The sequence below is a fragment of the Dipodomys ordii genome, unplaced genomic scaffold (assembly GCF_000151885.1).
Source record: "Dipodomys ordii isolate 6190 unplaced genomic scaffold, Dord_2.0 Scaffold52, whole genome shotgun sequence".
NCBI classification, from domain to species: Eukaryota; Metazoa; Chordata; class Mammalia; order Rodentia; family Heteromyidae; genus Dipodomys; species Dipodomys ordii.
The window spans coordinates 5,388,018-5,402,294 of record NW_012267268.1 but is presented as its reverse complement, the minus strand read 5'-3'; the positions used below and the strand labels follow the sequence as shown (position 1 = coordinate 5,402,294).

Below are 14,277 nucleotides of genomic sequence, written 5' to 3'. Positions count from 1 at the left end.
GTTGTGGGGCCTGAACTCTGGGCCTGGGCGCTGTCCCTCAGCTCTTCAGCTCAAGGCTAGCGCTCTACCACTTGAGCCACAGTGCCACTTCCGGCTTTTTCTAGTGGTTTATTGGAGATAAGAGTTTCACAGACTTTCCTGCCCAGGCTGGCTCTGAACTGAGATCCTCAGATCTCAGCCTAAGTAGCTAGGATTACAGGCGTGAGCCACTGGCACGCAGCTTAAATGTAACTTTCTGTATACCTTAGGTATATTATCAATGAAGACCCAATAAATGTTTATATTATCTTTACATTTACTGCCTAAAACCATATTTTTAAGATGATGTGGTCTAAATTAGGAAGTTACTTCAACTATTAATTACTAAATTTCCATTCTATACCTATTACAAAGTATTTTCCTCCTAAGAGCCTCAATTTTTTCAACACAGTCATTGTTTAAGTAATGCGTTATAATTCTTACCTCATCATCATCTTCTACAACCACCAATGTTAATTTATTCTTCTTAAAATCCAATCTGGTTATCTTGGGCCTATTATGTAAGATCAGCAGGCAAATTAGGAAAAATACATTCTTTACTTCAAGAATATATATTTCATTATTAACATTTAAACTGAATATTGGTAAGAGGGTAAAGGTAACCTGGATCATTCATCAAAAAAGTCTAGCCCTGGCTCCTACCCATAATAAGGTACTTGAAGGAAAAGAGGACTTTTTTGTTATGCCTCAAACCACTATCTCAAACTTTTTTTTTTTTTTTTGATTAGTCGTGGATCTTGAACTTGAGGCCCAGGTGCTGTCCCTTAAGGAGCTCTTTTGCTCAAAGCTAGCACTACCACTTTCAGCCACAGCTCCTCTTCTGGTTTTGTAGTGGTTAACTGAATAAGAATTTTATAGTTTCCTGAACAGGCTGGTTTTGAATGATGATCCTCAGATCTCAGCCTCCTAAGCAGCTAGGATTACAGGAACCAGTACCTAGCCATCTCAACCATCTTAGTCCCTTTCTCAACAATGAGCTAAACACAATGGCATGTGCTTGTCATTCTAGCTAACGAGAAGCACAACATAGGTGGATCATGCTCAAGCACGTGCTGAACAGGAAGCAAGACATCAAAAATAACCAGCAAAATATAGGGCTGGAGGCATTGCTCAGATCAGCTGAGGAAGCTTGAGGCCTGGAGTTCAAAACCCAGTACCATCAAACAAAACAAAATAGGTCTTTAATTTAAAAAGAAAAGGCAACAGAAAAATAATTATTTCAAAAATAACTCTGACAAACTGATGCTGTACACACATCAGATAATAAAAATATTAAGGGAAAAAATATAGAAATCTATGCATTTCACAGACCCCCAATTGTGGTCTAAGAGATTCTCCAGGCCTATGAAAAATTGTTTTATTGTTAAACAGCACAGGATTTGAATGAGGTAAGACCTAAGAACTCTTTACTAGGTATAAAATAAAATACTAAGCTGGGCTCGGTGGCTCACGTCTGTAATCCTAGCTACTCAGGACACTGAGATCTGAGAGTCGAGGTTCAAAGCCGGCCAACCCCAGGCAGGAAAGACCGTGAGACTCTTATCTTCAGTAAACCATTCAGAAAATTGAAAGTGGCACTGTGGCTCAAGTGGTAGAGCACTAGCCTTGAGCTAAAAAGCTGAGGGACAGTACCTAGGCCCAGAATTCATGCCCCACGACCAACAAAAACTAAAAAATAAAATAAAATACCACTGATGAGAGTCTTCATTAATTGTGATTTTTTAAAAAAATTTACTTGTTATTATAAAGGTGATGTACAGAGGAATTACATTTACATGAGTCAGGTAATAAGTACATTTCCTTTCATTTAATGTCTTCTTTTCCCTCACTCTCTCCCAGTCCCTCCCTCCACCTAAGAGTTATATAGTTCACTTTTATTAATGTCTATTGAGCTCCATCGCTGTACTTTTTCACCTTTCCCTCAAGTTCTATACTTTCCCTCTGACCCTCCAAAGATACACACTTGACTCCATCATAAAGACAGATCATCAAAAAATAAAAAGTAAAATAGATCTTGTTTCCATATCTTTGAGTTCTATTATTTTATATAAATATGAAGAGGCAGATAGGCAATGCACCCTTGTGGAGTATCCTCTTTTGGTCTTACTGTATCTAGGAACCAATGTAGTTCAATTGCAATTTTCTATAGCAATTTTTGAGAAAATAAATTTTTTTTTTCTTTCTTTGCCAGTCCTAAGGCTTGAACTCAGGGCTTGGGCACTGTCCCTGAGTTTCTTTTGCTCAAGGCTAGTACTCTTAACACTTGAACCATAGTGCTACTTCTGGCTTTTTCTATGTGTGGTACTGAGGAATCGAACCCAGGGCTTCATGCACGCTAGACAAGCACTCTACCACTAAGCCACATTCCCAGCCTGAAATAAATCTTTAAAAAGAAATAAGCTAAAAAAAAAAAAAAGAAAGAAGCTCACTTTTAAGCCAGATATACATATATAGATAGATATAGATTAGGAATAGATATATTAGTGCATGCCTATAATTCCAGCACTGAGGCAGGAGCATCAAGAGTTTGGAGAATAACCTGAGCTACACAGAGGGACATTTACTCAAAATTTTTCTTGCCGGGCGCTGGTGTAGCTCATGCTTGTAAAACAGCTACCCAAGAGGCTGGAGATCTGAGTATCACAGTTCAAGGCCAGCCCAGACAGGAAAGTTCATGAAACTTATCCCCAATTAACCACCAGAAAACTGGAAATGGAGATGCGGCTCAAAGTGGTAGAGTGCTAGCCTTGAGCAAATGAGCTCAAGCCCTGAGTTCAAGGCCAACAACTGACAAAAAAGTTAAATAAAATTCTTTAACTAAAATAAGCTTCAGGGGCTAGGAAGGTGGCTCAGTGGTAGAGCGCTTGCCTTGCATGCATGAGGCCCTGGGTTTGATTCCTCAGCACCACATAAGCAGAAAAAGCTGGAAATGGTGCTGTGGCTCAAATGGTAGAGCGCTAGCCTTGAGGTGAAGAGCTGAAGGAGAGCATCCAGGCCCAGAGTTCAGGCCCCATAACCAACAACAACAACAACAAAAAGCTTCATTTTATGGCCACAACTCCACAAAACTGCACCACAATTCTCAACTACCTGCTACATTTGAATTCTGGTTTTATGAACTGTGAATCTCAAAAAAGCATGGTTCTCACTCCCACTAATTAATCTTTCAATTCTCACAATAATCCTATGAAGAAGCATAAAAGGTGCTTTCGTTACTTTCTTAGAGCATTCTCTGGCTATGAATCAAAATAACTACCTGGAAATGCCAGAAAATTAACATGCAAGGACTACAAAGATAAATGCCCCAACTTTTTCCATTAAGGAATGATTGTAAAGGTGTTCTACCCAAAAAGTCTTTCACAAAGTCCCTACCAAGAACACCTGGATAATTAATGTGAGTTTGGGTAGGAAGGCAATGAGCCAATGGTCCTCTTGCCTATGGTAAGAGGTAAATAACACAGGAGCTAGTATACAGGTGCCATCTTTATTTAGCTTGTGTATGTAACATCAGTAAGCCTCTATACTCTGAAATATTTCTGACAATTAACATTATTAATAAAAACACTATTTCCTGATATCACTCAAAGTCCAAAGGACTAAATTATAGTTATATAATCTATGTATGTGTCTTAAAAAAAAAGTTATGGGCCAGGCGCGGTGGCTCACGCCTGTAATCCTAGCTACTCAGGAGGCTGAGATCTGAGAATTGCGGTTCAAAGCCAGCCCGGGCAGGAGAGACTGTGAGACTCCTATCTCCAATAAATCACCACAAAACCGGGAGTGGCGCGGTAGCTCAAGTGGTAGAGTGCTCGCCTTGAGCTGAAGAGCTGAGGGACAGCGCCCAGGCCCAGAGTTCAAGCCCCACGACCGACCAAAAAAAAAAAAAAGTTATGGGGGTTAAACTCAGCATCTGGGTACTGTCCCTAAGTTCTTTTTTGCTCAAGGCTCTCACTGTACTACTCTGAGCCACAGCTCCACTTCCACTTTTTGAGTGGTTTATGGGCGGTAAGACTCTCAAGGGGACTTTTCTGCCTAGGCTGGCTTTGAACGACAATCCTCAGATCTCAACCTCCGAAGTAGCTAGAATTACAGGTATGAGCCACTGGCACCCGGCTTATATGTCTATTCTTGATATTAAAAGTAAAACTTAATGTATGACAAAATCACAACAGAAAGGAGTTAATCTTAAAAGGAGGGGTCAAAGTATTAATATATTCCCTCTTAAAAAACAGAGGTATGGTCTATGTCTATAGAAAAAAAATACTAAAAATAGTAACAAACATACATAAAGGGAGTATATATGTAGAGAATATTTAATAAGGAAATACTATTTTGAGATATTTTGATATAACTTGTAACTAACAGAAACTATAACTAGAAGAATTTAAATAATTGCTCTGGGAAGTGGAAAAAAAGATGAATAAGAATGTAACAGGAGTCAGGCGCCAGTGGCTCACGCCTGTAATCCTAGCTACTCAGGAGACTGAGATCTGAGGAACGCAGTTCAAAGCCAGCCCAGGCAAGAAAGGCTGTGAAACTCTTATCTCCAATAAACTACTCAGAAAACTGGAAGTGGTGCTGTGGCTCAAGTGGTAGAGTGCTAGCCTTGAGCTGAAGAGCTGAGAGATAGTGCTCAGACCCAGAGTTCAAGACCCACAACCGACAAAAAAAAAAAAAAGGAGACAAGATGAAAAGTTTGCTTTCCATCTGCAAACTTTTCATTATTATCTGATTCCCAATTTGTATTTTAGCGTCATATAAATGCATTTACTGATTAATAATAAAAACAACAATAAGTATTTCTGACATTATTTCTGCTTACCAAAAAAATAAGCCGATTTTGGTCTCTCCTTCAAAAACGAGGACTCCTGTTGGGGTAAGTCCCAAACTATAGTCATTTCCATCTCTAGCCTAATTTAAAAAGAGAAAAAAGTGGCTGCTTTATTTGCTTGAAAAGATTTAACTTTGTCATTCACCTGTTTAATTTTATTTTCACACTAAGTTATATTAATTATATATTCAAACTAATGTTAACATTTAATATGTTTTAACCAATCAGTGCATCTAAAATCACATTCTCTTAAAATTTTATGCATTCTATCATTGAGACACTATGAAGTAGTCCTCTATTATTCCCAAATACCAGTGAATACCTGAAATTGTGGATAATACCAAACCATATACATTTTTCCTAAATATACATGTTTATTATGAAATTTAATGTTAGGTACAGTAAAAGCTTAACAATAACCAATAAAATAGAACAATCCTAACAATATAGCATTAATAATTATATAAATGTGGTCTCTCTCAAGATACCTTACTATTTATTTCTGGAGTTTCCATTTAATATTTTTGGACATTGGCTGACCTCCAAAAGCAAAATCATAGATAAAAGGGGACTCTGATTATTGCCAGATATGTCCTAACTGCAGAACAGTACTTATACTCCCACTTCAACAAAAGCTCTTTTCAGATTATTTCCTCTCAATTTATAAATTTTCAACATTGATTCCTGAACTATTTTAAACAGAGCTTAACTGAATACTGACAAAGTGATAAAGTTGACATGAAATAACAGAAGAATTGGGCCTGGTAGCACATAACTATAACCATAGCAAAGGGTTGATGCAAGAGGATCCCAAGGTTTTAAGGGCTTTTTATGTCTATTATTTCATAATTTTGTTTATTAAGTTATACTTGTTTAGAATAAAAAACAAAGTACAGTTGACTGAAATAAACTTTAAATACATTCAATTATTCCAAATCTACCTCCCCCAGGTAGATTGTAAAGATTCTGCTACTTATGTTTCAAGGTTAAACACACACACATTTTTGCAGAAAATAAAATCATAGAGAAGTCCTTTTATAACAAGTGATTTTTCTTCACAATAAAACATGAATGTCTGCATGTTGATGAACAATGATATAACCTTAACAACATGGAAAGTTAATCTCTACCCAGACAGATGTCAATAGTTATTTGTTTTTGTTTTGTCAATTGTGGGGCTTGAACACAGGACCTGGACACCATCTTTGAGCTTTTTTTATAAAAGGCTAGTGCTCTACCACTTTGAGCCACAGTGCCACTTCCAGTTTTCTGGTAGTTAATTGAAGATAAGAGTCTCATGGACTTTTTTTAATTAGAGATAAGAGTCTCACAGTTTCCTGCCCAGGCTGGCTTTGAACCACGATCCTCGGATCTCAGCCTCCTGAGTAGCTAGGATTAGAGGTTTGAGCTACTGGCACCAGGCCATTTTATTCTTCAGAGATTAATTTGATCTGACTTTGAATTTTTACACAGTCAACTGACAAAAATCTATTGAATACCTAATAATTTTTATATAATCATGTAGAAGGAAGGAAGGAAGGGCTGGGAATGTGACTAGGATTATAGGCATGAACAACTGGTACCCAGCTAGTAGTTAGGATTTTTAATTTTTTTTTTGAGAGGGGGGAATGTTAGTTATAGAACATGAACTCTGGGCCTGGGTGCTGTCACTCAGCTCTTCAGCTCAAGAGAAGCACTCTTCCACTTGAGCCACAGGACCACTTCCAGTTTTCTGATAGCTAATTGGAGATAAGAGTCTCATGGACTTTCTGGCTGGCTCTGAACTGCGATCCTCCCAAGAAGCGAAGACTACAGGCGTGAGCCACCAGTGCCCAGAAGTAGTTATATTTTTTAATCTAGTGTTTCCTCTCTCCTAGAGGTATCCTAGCTCAAAAGAAAAAAAAAGATAAAATGAAGTAACAAGAAAAAGTGGCTTGAAGTCTACAAAAATATTAGAGAACCTACATATTCTAGGAATTTTTATATATCTTTATTTATAATGAATCTAAGACTCTAGTCTTTCAATATTAGATCTCAACTTTTTAAAAACCACATATCCAAAGTATTCAGTTAGAGCCTATGCAAACTGCATGTGTCCTGTCCCTTGCATACTACAAAGTTGTCACCTTAAGTCTCAAAGGAAGTAATTTTTCTTTCTTTCTTTTTGGTTGGTCGTGGGGCCTGAACTCTAGGCCTAGGCGCTGTCCCTCAGCTCTTCAGTTCAAGGCTAGCATTGTACCACTTGAGCCACAGCGCCACTTCCAGCTTTTTCTGCTTATGTGGTACTGAGGAATCGAACCCAGGGCCTCATGCTTGCAAGGCAAGCACTCTACCGCTGAGCCACCTTCCCAGCCTCAAAGGAAATAATTTTTATAAAAGGTTCATGACAGCTGAGCACCTAGCTACTCAGAAGTCTGATATCTGAAGATCATGGTTTGAATCCAGCAGGGGCAGAAAAGCATCTGAGATTTTTATCTCCAAATTAACCATACAAAAATAGGAAATGGAGCCTGACTCAAACTGTTAGAATGCTAACCTCAAGCTAAAGAGCTCAGAGACAGAGCTCAGGCCCTGAATTCAAGTCCCCTGACCCACCCCCCAAAAAAAGACAACTCTATGACAAAGTGCTTACTTACTTTAACCACATGCATATCAACTCCATACATCTCAAGCCATTTGGCTTTATTCAGATAATTGGTTTCAGCTTGTGCTGGTGTCTGTCCTCTGAAATTTAAAATAATTATTAAATTAGTAGGCATAAAACTGTTAATAACTGGTTTTTATTAAACTGTTAAATAGGATAAAATGGTGTATCAAAGAAACAAAAAAATGAACACAAAATTATTGTAGTGATAAAAAAAAACTGACTAAACAACAAGTACCTGTATTCCTTCCATTTTTCAAAAATAGCCAGCTCCATCTCTTCAGTCTGAGTAGGCACAAACCTGAACTCAGAGACAAGTTCAGGACTATGTTCAGCAAGATCATAATCACCAAGTTCAGCTACAAACACAAGTTTCACAAAGTTATATGGTGTTACTACCAAGAAAATCTTACAAACATATTTTATAAAGCCAAGAGCTAGTGGCTCATGCCTGGAATCCTAGCTACTCAGGAGGCTGACATTTGAGGCTAGAAGATAGAAGCCATCCAGGGCAGAAAAGTACCTGAGATTCTTATCTCCAATTAACCATTCAAAAATGGGAAATGGAACTCTGGCTCAAAGTAGTATAATGCTAGCCTTGAGCAGAAGAGCTCAGGGACAGCTCCCAGGCCCTGAGTTCAAGCCCCACAAAACAAAACTAACAACAACAAAAAAACCAACAACAACAGAAAAACCCAACCCATTTTATAAATAAAAATTAAGATTAGCCTTAATCTTTGAAGAACTAATAATGTCTAAACCATTTTCCTATGACTTATGTCTTTTTGGGGTCTGGTCATGGGGCTTGAACTCTGGGCCTGGGCACTATCCCTCAGCTCTTCAGCTCAAGGCTAGTGCTCTACCACTTGAGCCACAGCGCCACCTCCAGCTTTTTTCTTTTTGCTTATATGGTACTGAGGAATCGAACCCAGGGCCTCTGGCATGCAAGGCATGTGCTCTACCACTGAGCCACCTTCCCAGCCCTGGTACTTTTTTTTTTTTTAATGCCATTCCTGGGGCTGAACTCAGGGGCCTAAAAACTGTTCTTGAGCTTTTTTGCTCAAGGCTACTGGCACTCTACTATTTGAGCCACAGATCCACTTCTAGCTTTTTGGTGGTTAAATGGAGATAAGCCTCACAAACTTTCCTGCCTAGGTTGGCCTTGAACAGCAATCCTTCGATCTCAGGCTCCTAAGTAGGTAGGATTATAGCATAAGCTACCAGCATCCAATTATTATTGTTATAACTTTTAATGATTTTTTTTCTTTTTTTGTGTGATTATATATTTACTTGAAAAAAGCCCTAGGGCTGGGAAGGTGGCTCAGTGGTAGAGTACTTGCCTTGAATGCATGAGGCCCTGGGTTCAATTCCTCAGCACCACATAAACAGAAAAGGCTGGAAGTGGCCCTGTGGCTCAAGTGGTAGAGTGCTAGCCTTGAGCTGAGGAGCTGAGGGACAGTGCCCAGGCCCAGGCCCAGAGTTCAGGCCCCAAGACCAGCAAAAAAAGAAAGAAAAAAAGAAAAAAGCCCTAGAAGCATACATAAGAAAACAATACAAGCCCGGTGCCAGTTGCTCATGCCTGTAATTTTAGCTACTGAGGAAACTGAGATTTGAGGAATGTGATTCAAATCCAGCCCGGGCAGAAAATCTGTTAAGACAATTTATTGCCAATTAACCACCAGAAAACCAGATGTGGTGGCACTGTGGCTCAAGTGACAGAGTGCTAGCCTTGAGTTGAAGAGCTCAGAGACAGTGCCCAGGCCCAGAGTTCAAGCCTCATGACCAACAGGAAAAGAAAAAAAAAAAAAACAATGAAAGTTTGGAGAACACACTGTGAAATAAATCCATAATTCTCTTTATTCTTAAAGATTAGATTTTGAAAGTCAATTTCTAGACTTTTACAGAGAAAAATAACTTGAACACTGAATAAAATAAAAGCTAGCAGTTCTTAAAGGTCAATTAATAATAAGTAATAATTAAGATAAACACAGAATAGTATACTATCGAATACTGTAAAATGTAGTGTCTTCCTGGAATGTAAAATTATTACCCCTAAAGAAATAACTGAGGGGCTGGGCGCCGGTGACTCACGCCTGTAATCCTAGCTACTCAGGAGGCTCAGATCTGAGGATGATGGTTCAAAGCCAGCTGGAGCAGTAAAGGCAGCAGTCCAGCTAGGGAGTAAAGGTAGTAAAGTCCATAAGACTCTATCTCCAATAAACCACTAGAACTGGGAAGTGGAGCTGTGGCTCAAGGGTAGAGGGCTGGCCTTGAGCTGAAGAGTGCAGGGACAGTGCCCAGGCCCAGAGTTCAAGCCCCACGACCAACAACAACAAAAAAAAAAAGAAGAAGAAGGAAAGAGAAGCAAAGAGAAGGAAAGGAAGAAAAAGAAAAATGAGAAAAGAGAAAGTAAAATAAATGAATGATGTACAAACATCTGCATGTTCATTTGTGCTTATATATGAACTGGGCTTAGGGAAAAAGGGAAAGCAATGTGTCCAGTTTTCTATATTTTGGAAATTTTGTTCTTCTAAAAGAATTTTTTACTTGTATCAAACTTTAAGATATTTTCATATTAATAGGAAAAAAATTCAGTTGGGGAGAGAAAAAATTACATTGAGAACTACTTTGACATAATAATTACTTAGAGTACCAAGTCTACACTGGACACTTCCTGGAAACTACTGTAGGTCAAGCTTTTATTGAAATTACAAAAATGTACAAACCATACAATTTTTTTTCTTTTTTTTGTGTGCTGGTGCTGGGCTTGAACTCAGGCCATTGTGCTGGGCTTTTTTGCTCACAGCTGGTATTCTACCACTTGAACCACATTCTAATCCAGAATTTTGCTGATTAATTGAAGATAAAATCTCAAGGACTGTCTGCAAAGCCTGATAATCCCAGCAAAATATTTTTTTCATTTTATGAAATTAGTTTTTCTTTATGCCATTTTTAGAAGACAATTTATAAGTTTAACAGTATTTAATCAACATACCGAAGTATATTGTTTAATCTCACTTACTTGAAAGCATTTTAAAATGAACATCGGGAACTTTTAAATTGTATGGAAATTTTTTCATTGACTTGTTTTTTAAGAATAAGAATAAAGAGCTGGGTGCTGGTGGCTCACACCTAGCTACTCATAATGTTGAGATCTGAAGATTGCAGTTCAAAGCCAGCCTGGGCAGGAAAGCCCGTGAGACTTATCTCCAACTAACCACCAGAAAAACCAGAAGTGGTACTGTGGATCAAGTGGTAGAACGCTTGCCTTGAGCTGAAGAGCACAGGGACAGCACGCAAGCCCAGAGTTCAAGCCCCATGACTGACAAAAAAAAAAAAAAAAAAGAGTAAGAATAAAGAAAGCAAACTATGTGATGTGACTGCCGAAATAATTTATACAGACAGTGTTTCACTATTTTTAAAGGAAAAAAATTAGAAGACTAAAGATAATAATTTACTAAACTATTAGGTAGACTTTAACTTTCATTTGAAAACATTAGAGATAGAAAGGGGATACAGAAATGAAAGGGAAGAAAAAGAAGACAATCTTCCAGGCAAAAGGATACTGATACAAATTTACAGAAAACTGTGTTTCTCTTCTGATACATCATGAATCTTCTGAAATTCTTTAACAAACACAAAAAAAGCATTATGTTTTATTCTTAACAATCAGCACAAAATTTGCTTACCTTGAAGATTATAAGCTGCCAACTGCACTGCTGTTTCGAAGGGACACTCTAATCTGGGATCAAAATACAAATTAAGTCATTCATTTTTCAATAAATGAAAATATACAAGTCACATTGACCATTTGTTTTTCCTTATTACAAAAACTAATTTCAAAATCATTTTCCAACTACCAAAGACAATGTGCTAAATAATTATGATACTCACTTTCCACTGAGAATATCTTGTTTTAACTGAAGAACAAATAAATACCTAAGAAAATTAAATGCACAAGTTAACTTAATGGAACCATCTGCTGTGAAAAAATCTTATCTAAATTGAGAGTATCCTTGATTATAGAATTTTACTCACAATGAAGTATAAATATTTTATTTTATCCACAATAAAGGAAAAATAATATAGAAAAAAATGTACTGACTAACAGAGGGGTAGAATCATGACCACAAAACAACAGGCCACAGAGTAGAATACAACAAAACTTAAAAGAAAATGTTTGAAAGATATTATGAGAATGAGCTCTGCGACCTAGTTTAACTTTGAGAACATTTCTACCTCATCTGTGAAGAGATACATTTTGGGTATAATTCTAGGTAACAGCCCCAACCCCATGGTGTGGTAGGTAACTCAACTTTTTCACTTAGTGAAGATTATTAGTGCATGGAGTTACGCATATACGGCACAAAATAATAAATATCAAGGAGGCAGGACAAAATAAATGTATATAATCTAAAATTTATTACAAGCTACTTATCTAAACTATGATCTAAAATTTTAATCAATCAATGTTACTTAAGGGAGTAAAGAAAGTTAAGGCAGGTGCTGGTGGCTCACACCTGTAATCTTAGCTACTCAGGAGGTTTTAAGCCAGCCCCAGCAGGAAAGTCCATGAGACTCTTAACTCCAATTAACCACCTGAAAACTGTATGTGGCACTGTGGCTCAAAGTGGTAGAGCTGAAGAGCTGCTCAGGGACAGTGCCCAGGCCCAGAGTTCAAGCCCCAGGACCGGAAGAAAAAAAAAGGAGCCAATCTGAATGAACTCCCAGGTAGATTTGAATGTAAATAAGTATATCATTATTAACATTTTACTAAATCCTGTTTAGAATCTATGAGTTGAAAACAATATATACAAAAAGAACTCTGAGATCTAAGGACAGAGGTTCAAAGCCAGCCTGGGTAGCAAAGTCCTAAGACTCTTATCTCCAATAAACTACTCAAAAAATTGGAAGTGACACTGGAGCTCAAGTGGTAGAGTGCTAGCTAACCTTGAGCTGAAGAGCTGAGGGGCAGCTCCCAGGCCCAGAGTTCAAGCCCCATGACAAAAAAAAAACAAAAAAACTCACAAGACTCTGAAGCCACTTTAGGATAATTCTAAGGAAACAATTTTAATTTGAAAACCAAAAAAAAAGAACATAAAACATACAATTTAAAAATACTATTCTAGAATAAAATCCTATTATCTGAAGGCATATTACCAGGGACAAGGAATATATTGCATTAGTTGTCTATAAGTGGGAAATAATTCTAAAGACAATTTTCTAAACTACCAAATTACTCACATACAACTCTTGAGAATGGTCTTACCGAGTTAATTCTTCACGAAGATTATTTGGTTCCGAGGAATAAAACTTAACTCGAAGATGCAGACAATAAGGTGAACCAACTGTCATTTAAAAAAAAGGGGGTAACTTTGTTAAAAATTACTTAAGTGGGCCAGAAGATAGGAGGTTACTGTGCTATTATTTCAGAGCAAATCATCAGTTTAAATTGTACATTAAAAAAATTGTACACAAAAAGAGCAGTCAAGTTCTAAAATATACAACACATTCACAATCTATTATTTCAGGATAGCTCTAAATTAATCCTAATAGTTTAAGGTCGGACATAGCAAATAAGTCTTAACTATGCAATCAAACAGCTCTAAAAACCTGCTGCGCTGTATTTCTTCAGAGCTCTGAGGAATGTCCACATTAATAATCACTCAAGGCAAAGCATCCCACACACTTTCAAACACACTGAGTGAGTTTGCTAGCCTCTACATTCTCAGTGCTCCCTGCCTCATAATTTTATAGACAGGAGTTGGGTTGTCCTGAAATGTGACCTGACTCTATAGAGAACAAGTTAGACTATGGATTGGACACAGGTGTTTTCCTTGACTACTGCTAGGCAGGCAATTTACCACTTGAGCCATACCTCCAACCCTTTACTGACATTTTTATGTGAATTGTTTCATTTTACTATTCTTAATTAAAAATAGTTATAGATTTAAAATCTGAAAACATTTTCCAGAGCAAGGTAGATGCTTAACAAAAACTTTCAACACGAGTAATTGCTAAATAAAAGTTATGTATTTTGTGGAAAGTAATTTTATTTGCAAGCTAAAAAAATTTTTATCTTGTACATTTTTCTATTATAAGGCTCTTGAATCAAGATTCATATCTGAGGCCAGCCTGGACTACACATTAAGACTAAACCTCAAAAACAAGCAAACAAGGAAAGAATTAGAGATGATAAAATACTCATCTAAAACATGCTTGTTACTATTCTTACTTTGAAGCTTATCTTATATGTTTCTAATACATTAATTTTCTTTTTCCCCCCAACAAATACTTCAACACTTACTTTTGACTTGTTTTTTGATGCTTTTTGTACCATCCAACCAATGCTGTAAACAAGGGACAAAAAAACTCAGTAGTTAAGCAAATGACAGAATTTTTAAAAACTTTAGTTCCTAAAACTTATTCTTCAGTGTTTTCTTTCTTTTGGGCAATCACGGTGAAATATTTCACAAAGGAAAATCCAAAGTGAATGAATGAGGGCAAGAACAAAAGTGAGATGTCTCTGTGTTTAGGGCAAACTTATACATAACAAAAAGACCAAAGCTTGATATGGGATTTTAAAAAATTTCTTCTGGCTAGAGGTGTGGCCCAAGTGATAGAGTACCGGCCTATACAAGTGCAAGGCCTTCCCTTATTTGCAATATCTAGTATATATGTCTGAGTCAAGCAGAAAAGGTCAGATAAGGTGATGTTAGGGAAATGAACCCTAAGATATGTATTCAAATTTTTTTCTTTCATG

The 14,277-nt window shown here is 37.3% G+C and overlaps 1 protein-coding gene across 3 annotated transcripts in view; it reads right to left on the bottom strand.

The window, feature by feature from the left end:
• The window catches only part of Epb41l5 (erythrocyte membrane protein band 4.1 like 5), a 128,177-nt gene that overhangs the window by 83,927 nt on the left and 29,973 nt on the right, over positions 1 to 14,277 (bottom strand). For all 3 annotated transcript variants that reach the window (XM_013020689.1, XM_013020690.1, XM_013020691.1), the window contains exons 3-10: positions 13,822 to 13,864; positions 12,784 to 12,862; positions 11,409 to 11,453; positions 11,204 to 11,256; positions 7,753 to 7,873; positions 7,507 to 7,594; positions 4,862 to 4,950; positions 463 to 532 (exon numbers count right to left, since the gene is read on the bottom strand). In XM_013020689.1, the coding sequence (XP_012876143.1) occupies positions 463 to 532; positions 4,862 to 4,950; positions 7,507 to 7,594; positions 7,753 to 7,873; positions 11,204 to 11,256; positions 11,409 to 11,453; positions 12,784 to 12,862; positions 13,822 to 13,864 (588 nt within the window). The remainder of the gene's footprint in view (positions 1 to 462; positions 533 to 4,861; positions 4,951 to 7,506; positions 7,595 to 7,752; positions 7,874 to 11,203; positions 11,257 to 11,408; positions 11,454 to 12,783; positions 12,863 to 13,821; positions 13,865 to 14,277) is intronic.